General features: G+C 37.4%; 1 protein-coding gene across 3 annotated transcripts in view; it reads left to right on the top strand.

Moving 5' to 3' along the window:
• ZSWIM6 (zinc finger SWIM-type containing 6) overlaps window positions 1-19023 on the top strand; it is a 163929-nt gene that overhangs the window by 114449 nt on the left and 30457 nt on the right. For all 3 annotated transcript variants that reach the window (XM_050946872.1, XM_050946873.1, XM_050946874.1), the window contains exons 5-7: window positions 14298-14477; window positions 16263-16439; window positions 16696-16842. In XM_050946872.1, the coding sequence (XP_050802829.1) occupies window positions 14298-14477; window positions 16263-16439; window positions 16696-16842 (504 nt within the window). The remainder of the gene's footprint in view (window positions 1-14297; window positions 14478-16262; window positions 16440-16695; window positions 16843-19023) is intronic.

The raw sequence follows: 19023 nt of genomic DNA on the forward strand, positions 1-19023 counted from the left end.
GCCTGGAGCACCAAGTGGGGGCATTGTGTAGATGAATTATAACTGTTTTGTCAAAGGTAAAATGATCTTGTCTGAAGCAGTCATGGTGTGTGTAGGCAGTCACAGTGGAAATCTCCATCCTCACTTCTAATTAGGCATGATAGCTCCTGATCTGATGCAGTCTCCTCTACTTCGGTCCTGAACCCATGCACACCCTCTATCAAGGCACCTCAGTCCTGACCTGCAGTTTTATTTGCTGACTCAACCAATGGTATTGAAGTATGCAGATGACCTGGAGTGAGTGGCTGAGTTACTTCTATGTCACAGTACTCCTCTATGTGTAGCACCAAATGGGCAGAGTGTGGAAATCAGGTTTTTTCCAATTTTCTGCTTGTCACCAAAATCAATAGGGCTGTTCCTACTGATGCCTAGAATGTTCCCTGAAATTTTGGAGTTGATCAGACTGTACTTCCCCATAGTCTTAACCTGCTGACATGTGAACTTTATAAACTGCCTGTTTTCACTAGGGGTTTTACTTCAAGTTAAGAATACACTTGTTTCATAGTGAAGACACAGACCTGAGAGAGAAATATGAGCATTGAAGAAGACAAGGGTATTAGGAAGCCCAAAGGAAAAACAGTGATCCGCAGAATGAAAAGCAGGGTGATATTGAGGACCAGCTATTTGTTTGTGCAACAGTGGCAAGGGAGATCTCATACAGATGCTCAGGGGTAACAAATTTGATTGTACCTCCTGAAATCAGAAGCATGTCTGATTCTTTTCTTCTAGGCATGCTATATGTAAGGGTAAAACAACATATTTACCTTTTGTCTGCTCAGAGTGATCTGCTTTGAGAATGGTATATACAAATTAGAATTTTTCCCTTAAATCTATGAAGAAAATACTCGCAGTGGTGTTAATCACAGTCAAATGTTTTTTTAAATATTGTATGTTAATTAAGCTCTTGATTATTTCATGGGTTAAATAATGCTTTTGTATTGTAGTTATGAAAGACTTTAGCACATGTACAGTGTGAGTATGGGTTCTGTTTAATAACGAGTTGCTTAATTTTGTAGCCTACCAACCATTAGGCATATGGACATTTTTTCAGTTTTATTTTGGGCATATTTTTTTAAGCTTACTGTAATAAGCTTCATTCTGTGACTGGGTTGATCCTTTCATAAAAACTTAACCAATGCTTCCTGCAATGCAGTGGGCACTTGCATGGTAATTGGAATAAGAAGTTAAACAGGAGACAGAGGGTCTGTTCCCATTCAAGTCTTTAGTAAAACTCCCCTAGACTTTAGCAGAAGCAGGACTGAGCCTTAAGTTTGGAGGTGTTGGGCAAGACAATTTTTATTATCCTGGCATCCGTTGTGAGGCTAGCATCATCCAAAGGAGATGATACAGTGCACTGGAGGGGTCACACAAGTAATTTCTAATTTGGAGGTCTAGAATTAAGCAGCACGCTGTGTTTAAAAACAGTTAAAAGGAATATGATGAAAACAAACTCCTGAAGGAGGGTCTCCAGCGTAACTAAAATATATTCCATTAGAGATGTCAGGATTACAGATGTAGTATGTTAAGATTAGAATTATTTACTTCTGTTGATGCTAGAGACATTGATAGTGCCTATAGTGATTTGTGTGAATCATTACACTCATATGTTCAATACACCCCACCTGCTACAATGGCATATAGATAACCTTTTCAAAGTTCTGAGCTGGAATAATGTTCTTTAAATGGTACCTCAGTAAAATATGACATGCTGATTTTAGAAAGTTTAACCCTCAATTATCATTGATCAAAACTGAGAAATTGCGGCATTATTAATTATAATATGAACCCTTTGGTCTGCCATTAAATCACATTGATAAAATAGAGGAATATTGAGATGGTTATAATCCCCTGAAGTAAAAGTCTGCCGGTGCATGTTGCACTGAGTTCTCTGATTTCAATAAAAGGTCAGTCAGCCCTCTTTCTGCTCTGAAAAAATTATCTCTATCCGTAGGTTAAAAAAGTCCCTGCAGTTTGACTTCAGTAATAATTCTCTAATATTCATCCATCAAAAATTAAATAAAAGTTGCTTCTGAGCTACGAAAGTGAAAAGATTTTCTTTCTTAATAAAAGGGGGAAATTTGACTTTGTGCCCCAGCCCAGGGATCACATTGCTGCAAGGCTTTGCTTTGGAATTAAATGCTGAGCACTGCCAGATGCCAGGCATCAAGAAGAAGCTGAGTTTTGTCGGCAAATGGGATCTGCAAGTTAATTGGTGTTTTCTGCAGGCTTCTGGCTGTGAAATGAAATTGGAAGCCCTTTAGCCACATGGATAATACAGGACCTGAATACAAATGTCACATGTCACCATCAGGGCCCACTGTGAGACAATAGTGTTCCCACTCAAACACTACGCCATTACAGATCATTTAAATATGGGGATTACATTTAAACTAAAAGCCCCATTTGCCTTTTACTGCAATTTAAATGTCCTCTTAGCAAAAGCTAAGTGACAAATTAAATGAAAAAAGTGCCCACATTTTTAAAGCTGTAATGCAAAACAACCTTTTATTGCTTCTCATGTGCCACGAATGAATCATTATACTTGTCAACCCTAAACCAAGCCATAATTGGAGCAGCTACTGTTATCAAAGTGGGGCTGCTCTTGTGACAGCTTAATAAAGCTGAAACTGTTAAATTAAATCCCAGATGCTTAATCTGATGAAAGCAGTCAAGTAGAAGAATCCAAGACAAGTATCTACTACTTGGTGGAGTGATGGAGCCCAACAGCTTGTCAACACGTAGATTACAGGATCAGATTTTTTTCTGATCTCCCATTTTCAGTATCTTTTTCCACCCACTTGCCTGCCTTTGCAGTAAAGAAACTTCACACAATTTGCATGTTTCAAAACAAACATTTCTAATAGATTTTTCCCCCCACTTTGATTTTTAAAACAATATTTAGTTCACTTTTTTAAACAAAAAAAAATAGTTTCTGATGGAACCAAAGGCACGATCGCTCTCCACATGTGCCCTACCCCAGGGAGGAGGGTCTGCCAAGGAGGTTCTCACTCTAGGACAGGACAGTGGCTATTAAGTTCATTTAAGGTGCTGAGATTTTACTTATTTGGATTTGCCTTTTCCATACTATAGCTCTGATCTTTGAGGTACTCTTTAAATGCCCTCAGTTCTCATTGACATCAGCAGGAATTGGGGTTGCTCTCAAGGTTTTGTTGTATTAGCCCCGCACTCACCTACCCAATTGAACCACTATGCACTGACTAATATTGCTAAATGTGAAGCATTCTTATGATGTCACTGAGTCCTACAACAGTATAAAGCCTTCCTGGGAGACACCTCTGAATTCTCTTTGATCATACCTAGTGGAAAGGCTGCTCCTGCACATGTATCTCTTGTGTGGCAAGAATTTTGTTGTCTCCTTGCCTAATGGATTAGCCCTTAAATGAATTTTTTTACTCGTGGAAACTGCTATTGTATGCTCAAGACGAGTTAAGATCTTTAAAAACTTTTGATATGCTGTAGTTAAGCTAAATTGTATTCATATTAACATTCTGTTAATATTCTTATGTCAATTTTATCAACCATAGTGGTACATAATATTTATATTACGAACGATTAGGAAGACTGGCTAACTTGAAGTTAAAAATCTTGTATGAATTCAGATCTCGTGGAGAATTGTTACAACATATTTGTGCTTTTTAATGCTTGTTTTCAAATTCTTATTTTTTGAGTAAATTTTGTCCTCCCAATCTGAAATTTAATTTAAACACACGATCGTTAGAGGTTGTTATTAGTTAGGATTTAATTACTATTTTATTCTGGGGAAACAATTTTTTCAAGGTGTTAAATAACATTTTCCTGTCTTTGAAACTACTTTCATGTATTCTGAGAGAATCTTTGTATTCTAATCTAGGACATATCAAGTTTTGATTTTTTTTTTAACCTAAACTAAATAGAAATCTGGAAGTAGAAGATAGGAAGGCCTTTAGTGACTCTTCACTTTGCAGTTACAGAAAATAAATTGTACGGGGCATGCCAGCTATTTCAAACAGATGATCTCTGTTCAGTACTTCATAATAAGACAAAACAGCTAAGGTTCCTGCCAATATGCCCAAGAGAAATTCCTTCCTGACCCCAAATTTAGCAACTACTTAAATGCTACCATGAACAAGATTTACTATGGCTAAATAGTCATTCCAGTTTTTGTTTTTCTGCAGCTGCATATTAAAAGGTCACTATTATCTTTTGGGTTTTTTTGTTAAGGTACACGTACACTGCAGAAAGATTCCGTTTCCCCCATGTATTTCATAGTATTGTTAAAATGGACAGATGTAGGCCATAATTTCCAAGCCTGAGTGCCTAAATTTAGTTGCCTAAGTCCTTATTTAGGCACTGAATTAAAAGTGACTTTATTTTTCCAAAGGTGCAGGGCATCTGAAGCTCCTGTTGACATTTACATCCTTTGAAGTCCATAAGCCTTGTAAGTGCCCAGCACCTTTGGAAAATAAGACTACTTTTAATTAGTTGCCTAACTATGTATTTAGGCAACTAAATTTAAGCACTTGAAAGTAGACTGTGAAATTCATAAATTCCTAAGCTGGTCAGGTGGCATTATAGTATACTTAGCTCATCATCTTCTCTTGACCTTTTACATTGGTGTTGCTTCCTTTCTCTTATTTATAAGCAGTATTTGATACAGCATAGCATCCTTTTGGCCAGTTTTAACTGCAATTGAATAAAGTCCTAACATGAATTCATAAATCCCTTTTCACTGTCAGTATATTGGAGACGTTACCCACCATTAAACTGGTTGTTTTGCAATTTTTTTGGATTAAAAAATCTACACATCATATGCACTTCCATTAAATTATATCAGCCATTTCACAGAATATTACACTAACATGTATAAATGTGTCCTAGATTGATTTATGCTGTTTAAAGTACTAAACTAACTATTTCTGACTTTAGTGTCCATAAACAAATTTTGCCGCTTGAAAGGCATAGCTTTGGATGACTTCTTCTTTTATGAGAAATTGAACAGCAGTGGCTCTACACAGCATCTCAGTTGTGTGTGAAACTTCTCTTCTTTCTGGCTTTGTCATTACCTTTTGCTTCTGCTATTTGTTATCCAATTCATATATATGTTATGTTCAAACTGACTGCTGTTAAATCAAGGGTTTGTGGCTCTAACAAGTGTTTTTGAAGCTTCAGCTTAAACTGATTTTCAGACACATCAGACTTTTTGTCTCCTGTGACTATAGGATGGCGTTATGACTGTTTGGGTTCCCTAGCTATTCTTTTCCTTGCCTTAAAATACTTAGATTTCTCTAAGTTTAATCATACCTCGAGTTTCCTGGGTTTGGAATGCTTTTATTTTAGGGGGCAATGATGTAATTATAACATGCCCGTGATATTTTTTTGCCCTTAGTTAGTGATATGTATTAACTTTTAATTCCAATTTTACATAGGCAGTTCCCAGATAAGAGACTCTCTAATTTAAAAAGTTCATATATAAACACTAAACAAAAAACACAAAATGTTGCTGTCTGGGTTGTATCTTAAGTGAGTAAAATATAATATCAATCTTAATTTTTAATTTTTTAAAAACTTTTAGTAGCACGTTCACCAGCACATTATGGATGCTTTATCCTGCTCTGGAGCAGCCCAAAGCAGCCAGAATGAATTGGCAAGTTTCTCTCCACTTCACTGAACTGTAGAAGTTAGAACATCACTTCCTATTTTTCCTCTTTCTGTTGCTTATGTCTGGTGCAACACGTGGTTCTCAAAAATTCTTAGATTAATGATGTTTTGCTCGAGTTCATTATAACTAAAAATTTCTTTTTCAGCAGAGGGTGATAAATAATGTGCTAATACAGAGAATTCTGTGAATAACTGCCTTTTTTCAAAATGGCTATTATCTCCTATTGATCCCATTGGGAGTGAAGCCTAGATGGCCTTGAGAAAGATGGAGCACACCTATATTTCCAGAGAAGAGTTTCCTTTCACTTTCATTGGGAACAACAGAAAGCAGTGACTATCTTGAAAGAGGGCATCTTCACTGAGGGCGTTTGTGGCCGCAGTTCTAGTAAGACAATAGGCGATTGGTAGCCTTTTTAAAGTAAGGATGGTTCTTTCAGTTTTGTGTAATAGAACAGCATTTGTCAGACCCTGCTGAAGAAGCAGCTTTCAGTTATGAAAAATAATGGCAGAAACTACTATTTCTTACCGTGAACAGCATTATTGAAATTAAGTCAATGTGCAAGATTTCTGTGAATGGTTTGTTTATTTATTAATTTGCTATTTGGGAAGTTCAGAGTCTGTGTTCCATTAAGATTATCCAGGACCTAACAAAAAAAGCTAGATGGTGGGTGCTAAATTTCTTCAGAAACCCATTTTAAAATACTTTTAGTTCCTAAACAAATTAACTGATTAACTTGTAAATTTTCCTGAAAATTCATAGTGTACTCACAATAAGTGCTGTAATTTTGAGGATATGTTGTAATACTCCTTTTATAACTAAGTGGTTGAATCCCTGCTTCAAGTGAAAAAGTAATTTCATCATCTCTATGAGACCATGACCAATGCTTCCATAATTTAAGTGCAGAATTTGACTTGTGACTGAAATTAGTTGCTGACCTATATTTCAGAGAGCACACTTTTCTGTTTTTAAAAAACATAAGAGTAACATGAGCTAACATCTAATCTTCTGATATTACCCCCAGTAAATACCAGAGAAAGTAGATTATACATACCTATGGAGTAGGGTGATCAGATAGCAAGTGTGAAAAATCATGACCCTTTTTTGGAGGGAGGGAGGAGATAATTGCCTATGTAAGACACAGCCTCTAACATTGGGACATCTGGTCACCCTACTATGAAGTGGATGCATCTTCAATGAGTTCTGATATTCTGGGATCCAAGGCATTGGGCCGTAGTGATTTTATTCAGGTTCCTTCTTGTTGAAGAGTACTAGAATCCCATCCCGTGACAGCTACTGGAATACTGTGCCCAGTTCTCACGTACACAATTCAAGAAGGATATAGATAAATTTGAGAGGGCTCGGAGAACGGCCATGGGAATGATTAAAGGATTAGAAAACATGCCTTGTAGAGAGATTCCAGGAGCTCAAAGAGAAGGTGAAGCAGTGACTTGATCATACAGTCTATAATACCTTCACAGAGTAGAGAAATTTGATAAGTTACCTGATAAAGGTATAGCAAGATTCAATGGCTAGAAGTTGAACCTAGACAAATTCTGACTAGAAATAAGATATGTATTTTTAAAAATGAGAGCAATTACCATTGGAACAAATGACCAATGATTGTGGTGGATTCTCCATCACTGGCAATTTTTAAATTGATTGGATGCCTTTCTGAAAGCTGTATTGTAGTTCAAATGGAAATTAATTCAGGGAAGTTCTAAGATCCTGTGTTTTATTTGGAACAGCCAAGGTGATCACGGTGGTCACTTATGGCTTTGTAATGTGTAGGTATATCTACATGTATGGCAGAGTGTAGAGTACAGACCCAGCACACCCAGCTAGCCTGGGTATAAATAGCAGTGTAGACTTTGAGGCACTGCTTAGGTGAGTAGAGTGCCCTTCCCACCTGAACCCCAGGGTACATACCCTGCCTGGCTGTCTGTACATGCTCAAGCAATGCCTCCCATGTCTACACTGCTATTTTGAGCAGTGTAGTGTCCCGCCATCTCCTGTCTACCAGAGCCTTTCACTGCTGCCTGTAGCTGCACACCACAGTGACAAGTGTGAATATAGCCTGCCTTTCACTGCAGTGTATAGCTACAGCTATAGTGCCTGTACTGTACATGTTGCCATAGATGAGGCTTATGTGAATGTGTGGTGATGTGTTTCAGTTATGTAAGCATAATGCTGGTCATCATGCTGTTTTTCTTGTCCTCTCCCTCTATGCATCTTCGTGATTTTATCTGAGTGTACTTATCCTTCTTTAATGTGAATATATTTTCAAAAACGGTCCTTTATTTCAGCAACAACTCCCTTTCAGTTCTTGTGGTCAAGCCCCTTGTCCCTCTCATCTCAAGAAAGTTGAAATGCTGTAGAAAAAATTGAGTTGTTTAATGTCCCTGTGAAGTAGTGCGGTAGAGCTGTATGATCTATTCATAGTGAACAATTTATCTGACTAATTTTGCTCTTTTTCATTTTGAAAATGATCTGCAAGCATGTTGTGGTTCTTAAAATTTTATTTGTAATTGTTAAACTGTTCGGAAGAAATATTTAGTCTATGCTTTAGTTTATGCTAAATGGGAACGAGAATCCCATTTTCTGTTCACAACTTAACTGTGACCAAAAGTAATTATTTGAATTTATTATGGGAATAATTAAGGTATATATTTAAAAAACAGCCATGAGCAGTTTAGTGAAAGTTTTAATACCCATTTGTTTGCTCTAGTATTAACAATGCTGTTAGTTTATTCTGAATGTTTAGAAATAAAGGTATCATGAATGCTAGGAAAGTAAACCAGTGGGTTTCTTTGAAAACACCTGGTGTTTTCTTCCGGCTCTGTAGATAAAATTATTCCTCTTGTTGTATTAATGATGAAAATGAATAATTATTTGTAAGGAATCAGAAGTATGGCCCTTAACTGAGATTTGATGGACGTAACTAGTTTATGTCTTGAGGAGATGACCATCTGTAGTCCTGATCTTGAAAACTGCTTTGCTTGAGTGGACCCCAGCATCTGTGCAGAGCCCCATTGTCATAGTCAGTGGGGCTCCACGCAGTCACAGTAGTTTGCAGGCTAAGAGCCTAAACTAAGTATAATTTGGTAAGGGATGATAGAACAAAGGACGTAAAAAAAAAAAAACAGAGGACAAGGGATACAATCACATTAAATCATGAGATGCATTTTTGTCTTCATCTTCTTAATGTATTAAAATTTGACGACACTGATATTGAGGCTGGCGTGAAAGTTAGTATTAAACCTACTTTATATGTGCACAGAACAGTTCAGTGACTTGTGCAAGGGTCAATGAGTGAGTATCAGAGCTGAGTGTAGAATTCCGATGCGCATTTCTCTGCACTAGAACACACTTGCTCCCATGACATTGGAAATGTTGTTTTTTTTAATGTAACAGTCTTGGGAGAGAGGGAAGTAAGTTAAAGGAACTAGAAATCTGTTCATTTTGCCCCCTTATGGTACACCTATGCTCCCCCTAACACACACACAGATTTTAGTGTGCAGAATGTATCAATGCTGCAGGTAATCTGTTGCATTAATCAGCCAGCTAGTGTGAAATGCATAGGGAGTGATTATACTATCATACACAATACAATCAGCATGAAGCACTTGTCAAGACTAATACATCAAAGTTTAATTCAGTAATAGAATGAATTAGAGCAAAATGAAACATTCTGTTCTCCAAGAAACACAACACCCATTGCAGATTCTTTCTGAAGGCTCTGTAGAAAAACCAGAGTGCATTAAGGAATTGTTTTTATGAATAAAATTGCTACTCAGATTTGACTGAATACTGCGAGTACTTCTCCTTGGGGTTCTTATGATAGAGTAAGCACTTCAATACAATACTCTCCATCTTTACTATTCTATATAAAAACAGCTGTTTAATTGGATCCTTCTCCAGTGGGGCTTCTGAATACTTTTTGTTCTCACAGAGACCTCTTATTGCATGTAGGAAGGAGGTGGTTTTATCAGTGACTGTAGGGGCTTTGCCCTTGAGGATGGGGAAGTAGTACACACTAGACTTGCTTCTGTTATTTTGCTAACTGTCTGGTTGCTGTTCCAATGTGGGTATTATGTGTTTATATAGAAGTTTTGGATTATAAAGTTTTATATAATGCTGTATAGTCATTTTACATCTAAACAGATTTCCTACCTTAACAGCCACTTTTGACATTAAAGCCTTTAACATAAAAAGGCTAATGAGTTCAGTTTTCTAAACATCCACGTGGCATATATGTAACACCTAAATGTTCTAAATCAATACTTCCATAATAGAATCACATAGGACAAAATGAGGTATGATGACACATATGCAACAAATGGTGACTCAGTGTGGCTGACCTAATTCCACTGTGCAATAGCCACTCTTAACCAAAGAAAACTGATCCAGACAATTAACAGTGAAAATTCTAAATGTGGCTACTCTTGTAATCTGAGTTGACTGCTTTTGAAATTTTGGTTCTTAAATGAAAGTTTGTTGTGCTAGCATAAAAACTTTGTAAGTTTATAAACAGCAACTTGTGTGCAGATACAATGTATATTTTAATTTTACAAATGAGTGACTTGACTTAAATAAACATTTTAATACAAAATTCCAGCAGGCTAAGGCCTTATACCAAGTTTCAGCCTGTAGCAACCTATTACGGTAGTGTGTTAAACCACTGAAAATGGTTTTTGTGAAAATGCTGAGACAAGCTTAGCTATATACCATCATTGACAGGGCATCATCATACTTTTAGAGAAAGCAGATTTCTTTTGACTAATATAATCAGTCTTGAATTGTAGGCTGAATCTTCAATTTCTTATCTTGTTTCCACACAGTAAAATTAGGTGGGGTTTTTCCAGTTGTTGGGGAAGGGGTGAAATGTAATGGGACTTATGGGAACTGAGTAATACTTAATCTCTACGGAGAGTCTGTATACATTCCTTGTTCTTTTTTTATGGTTGATGAATACATGCATACTGTGAGTGTAATTATTACAGCACCTACTGTTACAGTAACTGAGCACTTTAATAATGCTATTTTCTACTTGTTTAAATCCTGAGTCAGCATGGACACACTGTCCCTTTCTACAGCCTTGGTTCTGGAACAGGGTGTCTTGAGAGAATATAGCTATGCTAATCTTTGGCTATATGTATGGGGAAACCACATACTATGGAGAACAGTGATAAAATACATTTTTTTGTGGGATGAGATGTACTGGAGACAAATGACAGCGGTACATCTCTGAAGATATGCTGTTTGAACCAAAGGTCTATTGAGGCAAAGATAGCTTTATTCAGGTCAAGAGGATTATTGTGGAGCCAGAATAGACAATTCCTCACTGAAATGTGACAGTTTTAGTATTTGTTCCCTTGTGAAATTAATATCAAATTGCAGTCACAGCATGACTTATCATCCAATTATCTTCAGGGAAAAATGACATTTGCATATTGGTTTGTGATATTTTACCTTTGCACTTTGAGCATTTTCATATTGGAAAGAGGTGGGACGCAGTCCAGAATCTGAATCCAAACTTTACTTTTTTCTCAGTAGTGTGTGGATTTGGAGTCTGTTTGGGCCTGTATGAGAGGGACACTAGCCTGGATCAAAATACCTCCAAAGTATTGGGAGAAAAATATGGCAGCTGTATTGAGTGATCAGTTGTGCCCATTTCTAATACTATATATTCTGACCAGGGTTTTTTTGTCTTTATTGGGGCAATAGTTTGTTTATGTTGTGGGTCATGTTGGTAGCTGGATTTCATTATGTCAAGATGGTGAACTTCTCTTCATATTGGGAATATCCTTTTTGGAGTACAGGAGTGCTCTTTTTAGTACAGACTCTTTTGTGTACAGCAATCTTCAAGTTTGGGAAAGCAGCAAAGAATCCTGTGGCACCTTATACACTAACAGATGTATTGGAGCATGAGCTTTTGTGGGTGAGTGCTCACATTGTCGGATGCAAGTTTGAGAAGTCTGCTGAAATTCTCTTAAGTTATTTTCCTGAGTCTGAGATGGGATAAGAAAAGTTTCCTCACAAAAGGTAGTTGTCCTTAATTTTTACTTGATCCTTACCTGTATTAAGCAGTGGTTATGGCTAGTAATTGCCCCATATGGGAGCCATTAGGTAGAAGGTAGCTGGGAGCTTCCAAGAACCCCATTGTTCAAAACCAGAATAAGCTTGTGCTTTGCTTCGATATCTAAAAGGATGCCTCCTAGAGCTTGTCTACTGGAGTTAACATTTTAAGTGGCACATGGGGGAGTTCCGTTCTGTACGTGGGACTTAATCAAATAACGTAATATAACCTCTATTTGATGTGACGCATGGATTTCTGTGTAAAGGTCTTAATATAAGAATTAATCCTTGTGTTTAACTTACACTAAATAGCTTGGCTTTCTGAGAATACAGCTACTGATATAATTAAACTCACAACACAGTTGCCCTCTTGAAATTAAAGTAGATGCTTGAAATTAAATATTTTGAAATTCTGTCCCTCCTCTTCCTCTTCCTCCTCCTAAGTGTAATATATGCATGGTAGGCCTTCACTAACTCTTTTGACTGGTTTTGATTGCTTTATGCATTCCTTCATACTATAAATCAGTTTTGTAGCTGTAATTCTCAGTGTTGTATATTTTGCCCTGCTGAATAATTTAGAATAGTCATCAAATACAGTTAAAATTTTGTGCTTGACCTTGGTTTATTTAGCTGCTTTTCTAGAATCATTGGAAATCCAGTTGCAATGTGTTAAGTTGTATTAGTCTCTTTTTAATACAGAGGGTTGCATTGTCATGCTCTTCAGTGCTCATAAGTGCTACTGAAGAAAATAATTAATAAATCAGTTAGCCATTCCTCACTGTTTCCTCTTTTATCTTGGAGATTGCAAGGACCATCTTCATTGTATGTTGGGCCAGTGCTGAGCACATTGGTGCTTACTAGTAAAAATAGTGAAATTCTTCAATTTTACTTGGCTTAGGAGGGTTGCAATATGTTTAAACCACTGCACAGAGTGTCTAAAGGAAATTGTAAGAGTTGATTAAAAAGGGCCGTAGGAGAAAGAGTTCTTGACTTCCAGATTCAGTATATTTTTCTTTTATATATTTCTGCAAGTTTAATCTTCTAAAACAGATTCCTTTAGTGTGTCTAACTGTTCCAAATCGCCTATGCTATTCTAGTGACACCATCTTCTATCCTTTGCTGCACCCTGTCTTATTTTGCGGTGTGTCTCAGATTTTGGGGTTTTTTTTGTACACTTCCCTGCCCCCATTTCCACACCAGCATCTGAAGGTTTTGAGGGCTTGATCTTGTAAGGTTAAGTTTCCATTGGCTCATCATTGAGTGGTACTTAAGAATACGCTCCCATACTATGGTGTGTAGGATAGCAGAATGCTAAGTTACTTCTAGGAATCTGTTGAATGATGGCCTGTGTTCCAGGTATACCATTTACTTTCTTAGTTAGCAAGCTATCATTTGGCTACTAGAGTTTAACAACCTTAGGTGAGCCAGCTGCATCATTATTCTTTTTTCTGGGCATCTGTCATGCAGTTTTTAGGCACTTCTGCAAACCTCCTATAGTGTGTAAAGTACATCCTTAATGAACAAATGAAGTGTTGCTAAATAGCACGTCTTCATGCTGCTGTCAGAGTTCACGTTGGTAAAGAGACAGCTGATACCGAGAAAAATGTTTCCATTTGAAAATTGTTGCCACAGACCCTGAAGTATTTGTGGATGCCCTGTTACACAGTGTCAAGGAGTCAGATTCTGAACTGACGGTATGTGTGAAATGTCAGCACAAATCAGCTTTCTCTTTGAGTTGTGTAAGGAGAGAATGTAAAACATTTTACAGTTTAACCTAATTACTGAAATAATGGCAGTAAAAATAAGTCTTTGTATTTAAAAAGTGCTGCAATCTTGAATGAATATTAAATCTCTGAAATCTAAATGTGATTTGAAAATGATTGAGTGTGAATTACAGTTCTTTGGATAGGTTTTGATAAGTTCTGAGGATGTGGAGGTATATGTGTACAGTGTATGTATACTTGTGTTTTAATATATTTACTTTTATTTCAAAATATTTTACTGTAATGTAAAACTGGGAAATAATTACATAGCAAATATAATTCTGTTTCTTCTACATTTTCTCTTTTGCGTTGTTTTTAAACTGATGCACTTGCTTCCTCTGTCAGAATTAAAAGGATGGGTGGGTGAGTTTTGTAACTTGGGTGTAGATTCTTTCTCTTTTCACTTTAAACTGATATTCCTTTCTGACAAACTAATGAGTGGAGGCTTTAGATTTTGTAGTGCTTCATATGAAGACCCGCTTTATCTTTTTATATGTTCAATTTCAGTAGAAAGATTGTATATTCTAATTAAGTTATTTGGAGTGGTTGAAAAAGGTCACATTAACCCTGTGATGCTGAGTCAGGAACTTACGGTCCGCAAGTATTAGACCACACTTGGAGGCTAACAGCGTGGCTTTGCAGGGGAAAAAACATTATAGTATAAAAATACCATCTGGTAAAACTCCATAGGTTTTTAAAATTAGTCATTGTCTGTTGCTCTTTTAATAGAAAAGATAATTGAGCAATTTTTTTGAAATCAGGTGCTCTTTGGATGTGTATAGTCTTAAATCCTCACTGCAAGTTGGAGCAGAAGGCCAGTTGGCTAAAACAGCTGAAAAAATGGAACAGTGTGGATGTTTGTCCCTGGGAAGATGGAAACCATGGAAACGAGCTGCCCAATTTAACCAATGCTTTGCCTCAGGGTGCAAATGCTAACCAAGGTGAGTCTGAACAGATGCACTAATTGTAACATATGCTGTAAGCTATATATTAATATATCTCTGCAGAATTTGACTTTTTTTTTTCCTGGGACAAATAACTTTCTCTCTCTTTGGGAGTGGGTCTTCATATGGACAACTAAAGTATCAAGTGAAGGGAGGATAAATACATTTTCGTAATGATAGTTGAGCAAGGGGTGTGTGTTCAAATGTATTTACTACATAAAATATTTCAAGACAGAGCCATTCTAAATGTTTCCAACCCTTTTGTTTTATAAAAATGTTATATCTATGCTCCATGTATCTATATTTCAGTTAATTTAATGAATTGTATTTAAAGTATATAAGCATTTTTGGTTGGTTTTTTTGTTTGCTCTTTAAGCTGTTATCACTGCCGGCATGCTTTTCTGAGCTTTTCTATATGTGGTTTTCTTCAGTTGTGAAGCTTTCAGTAGCTATTTAAAGAGATGCTACTGCAACTAAATGAAATTAGATGTGTTAAAATGAAGCATCTATTTGTGGGATCAGCCCTGTGGTTAACACTGCACTGACACAAGATCCCAGGTTCTATTCATGGGGCTGGGACTGTTGCAGAGGCAGGACACCCTCTTCTTGGAGAGGAGAGGTGTTTTGTTGCTCTGCAGCAGTCTCTCTATGGTTAATCTAGGAGATGTTCAACTTTGAAAGTCCCATCCGACCCTCCTTGGGCAAAGGACCAGGGTGGGGGAAATATCCTCCATGTATACAAGTAAGAGCTCTATTTATATAAGAATATAATCTTGCAATACAGAAACATGGATCTGGGAAACCTCACGTCTACAATATTTCGAATACACATTGATTTCAAATTGATATAAAATGAAGGAAAATTTAATGCCTGCGGAAGAAGGATAAAAGCTTGGACTGGTGAGGTGTCTCCTATGGGTCACGTGCAGTCTCTTGAAAGATACCTGGGAAGAGAATTGTCAAATTTCATTCACTTACAGATTAGCTTTTAATCTCCACCTGTAGCCAGGGAAAACAAGGGACATTCAGCACATAACTCCCTACAAAGGTTGTTCTTGTTGGGTCTCCTAATGTCCAGCCCAACTTGTTATGCTAATTTCAGCTCTGACATCTTGGTAGCAACAGAATTCTGCTGCCACATGGAGTTCTCCAATAGAAATTCAGATCAGTGCTGTGATTTTTAGTATACTATGTTTACTTTATTCCACGTATTTTATGCCTTTTAAAAATTATTTAATATGACAAAGGTTACAAGTATTTCAAACTATGTAGAACCATGTCACCTTTTAAAACAAAATAAAAAGCAACACTTACCAGAGTCCTGCCCCAATACACTGACTCTGTGTTCCAGCAGAGTTACATGGCTGAAGTGACAGGTAGAAGCCAATGATACTAGCAGGACTGGACCTTCCAGGATTCAAGAAGAATATGGGAGTCAGCTGAATGCCTGCTGTCTGTCTAGCTGGAGTGTTCAATGTACATTGATAAAATAGAAGGCGATTTGACGGTTCTATTTACAGAGCACCTTTTAGCATTCGTTTTAATGGATATCGATGGTTTTTCTTTTTTTATGAAGGAAAAGTAAATATGGAATAAACATCTGATTTATCTAGTATTTAGGATGTGAAAAATGTCATCTGCAGTCTGCTACTTAAGGAGACGGGGTACCACGAGTGTGGGGGGAGGAATTAGACAGCAAGACTGAAAAATATTTTGAATGATTTATTAAAATATGAATAAATAAAAGCTGATGACAGCTTTCTGTATTTGTGAAAATGACAGATTCATTAAACAGACCGCATCGGACGGTGTTCACTCGAGCTATCGAGGCATGCGATCTCCACTGGCAGGACAGCCACTTACAGCACATTATCAGCAGTGACTTATACACCAACTACTGTTACCATGACGACACTGAAAACTCACTCTTTGACTCTCACGGGTGGCCCCTCTGGCATGGTAAGTGGCTAAACCGGAAAGACGTTTCCATGACTTGCTGCTTTGTTCAGTTTCTATGGCATTATTTTTGAGGGATGGTGGGAAGATAACTGGAAGGCCTGGAAATAGGAACAGATCCTCCCTTCAAATGCTGGTTCAGAAATAACCTTTTAAGTCCCTTTACATTGCTTAAAAATAACCTTTCAAGCAGCATAGTAAAATTGGGGGGCGTTACAGACATGGATGTATTTTTTTCCAATTATGTTCTGTGTTTTAGAACATGTTCCTACAGCCTGTGCAAGGGTTGATGCATTACGATCTCATGGATACCCAAGAGAAGCACTGAGGCTAGCAATAGCTATTGTTAACACACTAAGAAGACAGCAGCAGAAACAGCTGGACATGTTCCGGGCTCAGAAGAAAGGTAAATGTAGGGAAGAGAGAAGTGCAAAGGACATTACAAGGTGACCAAAAAACTGGTATGGAGTTTTGCATGAGGAAACTAACTCTATTAGAAACTACAGAAGTGGAGGTGACTGTTACTTTTCATTACCAGTTTATCTGACCAGTGAGAAATGTAATGTTTTGGATGTCTAAGTCCTTTATTAGATTAAAAGCTCTTTAGGGCAAGGACTATAACTCCCTATCTCTTTTTGTAATATACTTAGCGTAATTGAGGTCCTTATCCTGATCGGGAGATTCGGGCATTATTGCAATACAAATATTGCTTTTGTGTAATCTTTTTAAAATGGAGCATTTTGTGTGTGGTTGCATGGTTGCGGGGGTTTTGTTTGTTCCTGTTTCCCTCTGGAGAATTTTATTTGTGCCATGTATTTCTGAGACAGAAAGGATAACAAAATAATTGAAGGAATGCCTAGTGTAGAATGAGACTCTTTTAAGTTTTAGTGCTTGTGAAAGATGCTGGATTAATATAACTGGAAAAAAGTTCTCTAATCACTACCGTCTGTGGTGTAATTTTGTCAGCACTGTCCTAGCAATGTACTACTTCATTATTTTGGAAGGAATTATCCCATAAGGGTCTCGTCTCCGAAAAGCATGTTCAGTCCTTGGCCACTCAAATTAATCTAAAATTAAAGTTAGAAGTAAAAGAGTGGCTTGGGCCTGAACAGGCCTCCTCATAAACAGGGAAGAAGGGATGGCTTTGTTAAAGAACAGGAATGGAAGCTAGAGATCTGAGTTCTATTCCCAGTTCTTCCAAGGAGTTCTGCATTATGACATGTTTAAACTTTTTAAAGCATGTGAAGGTGTTTGTACAGAAATAAGTGTGTGAGAGCATAAGCAGAGACCGGATGGACACCTGGCTTGAAAATTTAACCTTCAATCTTTCTCTGCCTCAGTTTTCCTAACTGTAAAATCAGCCTAGCAGCACTTGCTGATCTGCTGACGTTCTGTGAAGCTATATTCGTTAATGTTTGTACAGTATTTTGAGATCCTTAGATAAAAAGCTCTATATGAGTGCAAAGAACTGTTACTAGTATTTGTCAGAATTTTCAGTGAGATTTCACTATGTAACGCATCTTCACTCAACATCCCATGGCTTTGCCATTTTCCAAACAAAGAGGGGTGGGTGGGTGTGTGTGCACGCATGCACGAGAGGGAGAGAGAACGAACCACTGGTGCTGTGTGGAAAACCTGTTGGTGGTCTGCAAGCAGCTGACTAGTCGCATACTACTGGTGTTTCTCATTTCCAGCTAGTAAATTGCCCAACTAGACAGCTAAAATACACTAAATTATTTTCTAACATTAGTTTTCCATGTAAGCAACTGCTGCAGTTGCCATAGGGATGTTGTTGTTGTCCATGAGACAGTTTCTCCAACATGTGGTCCATGCTGTGTAAGAACAGATGAGAACACTGTTTTAGTTTGAGATGTCTTTTTTTTTTTTTTTTAAATGTTGCAGCTCTTGCTTTTTTCCCTTTTAATAGAGCACTCAGAAGTGTGCTAGACATCTCCCATATATACAAATAAAGACTTGACTCCTGCCCATAGAGTTTTTTGTTTTAGGCCCCAGTCCCACAGACACTATATGTAGATTTATTCATGCCATTGTAGTTCCATTGACGTCAGTCGGGTTACTCAAGTAGAATCATAGGACCAGAAGGGACCTTGAGAGATCATCTAGTCCAGACCCATGCACTGATGACAGAACTCAGTATTATCTAGACCATACCTGACAGGTGTTTGTCTAACCTGCTCTTTAAAATCTCCAATGATGGAGATTCCACAACCTCCCTAGGTGATTTTTTCCAGTGACAGTTAAGAAGTTTTTCCTAATGTCCAACCTAAACCTCCTTTGCTGCAATTTAAGCCCATTGCTTCAGAGGTTAAGGAGAACAATTTTTCTCCCTCATCCTTGCAACAACCTTTTATGGACTTGAAAACTGTTATGTCCCTCCTCAGTCTTCTCTTCTCCAGACAAAACAAACCCAATGTTTTCAATCTTCCCTCATAGGTCATGTTTTCTAGATCTGTAATAATTTTTGTTGCTCTTCTCTGGACTATCTCCAGTTTGTCCACCGCTTTCCCTAAATGTGGCACTCAGAACTGAACAATACTTCAGCTGAAGCCTAATCAGTGCAGAGTAG

This window comes from Gopherus flavomarginatus, chromosome 3 (assembly GCF_025201925.1).
Source record: "Gopherus flavomarginatus isolate rGopFla2 chromosome 3, rGopFla2.mat.asm, whole genome shotgun sequence".
NCBI classification, from domain to species: Eukaryota; Metazoa; Chordata; order Testudines; family Testudinidae; genus Gopherus; species Gopherus flavomarginatus.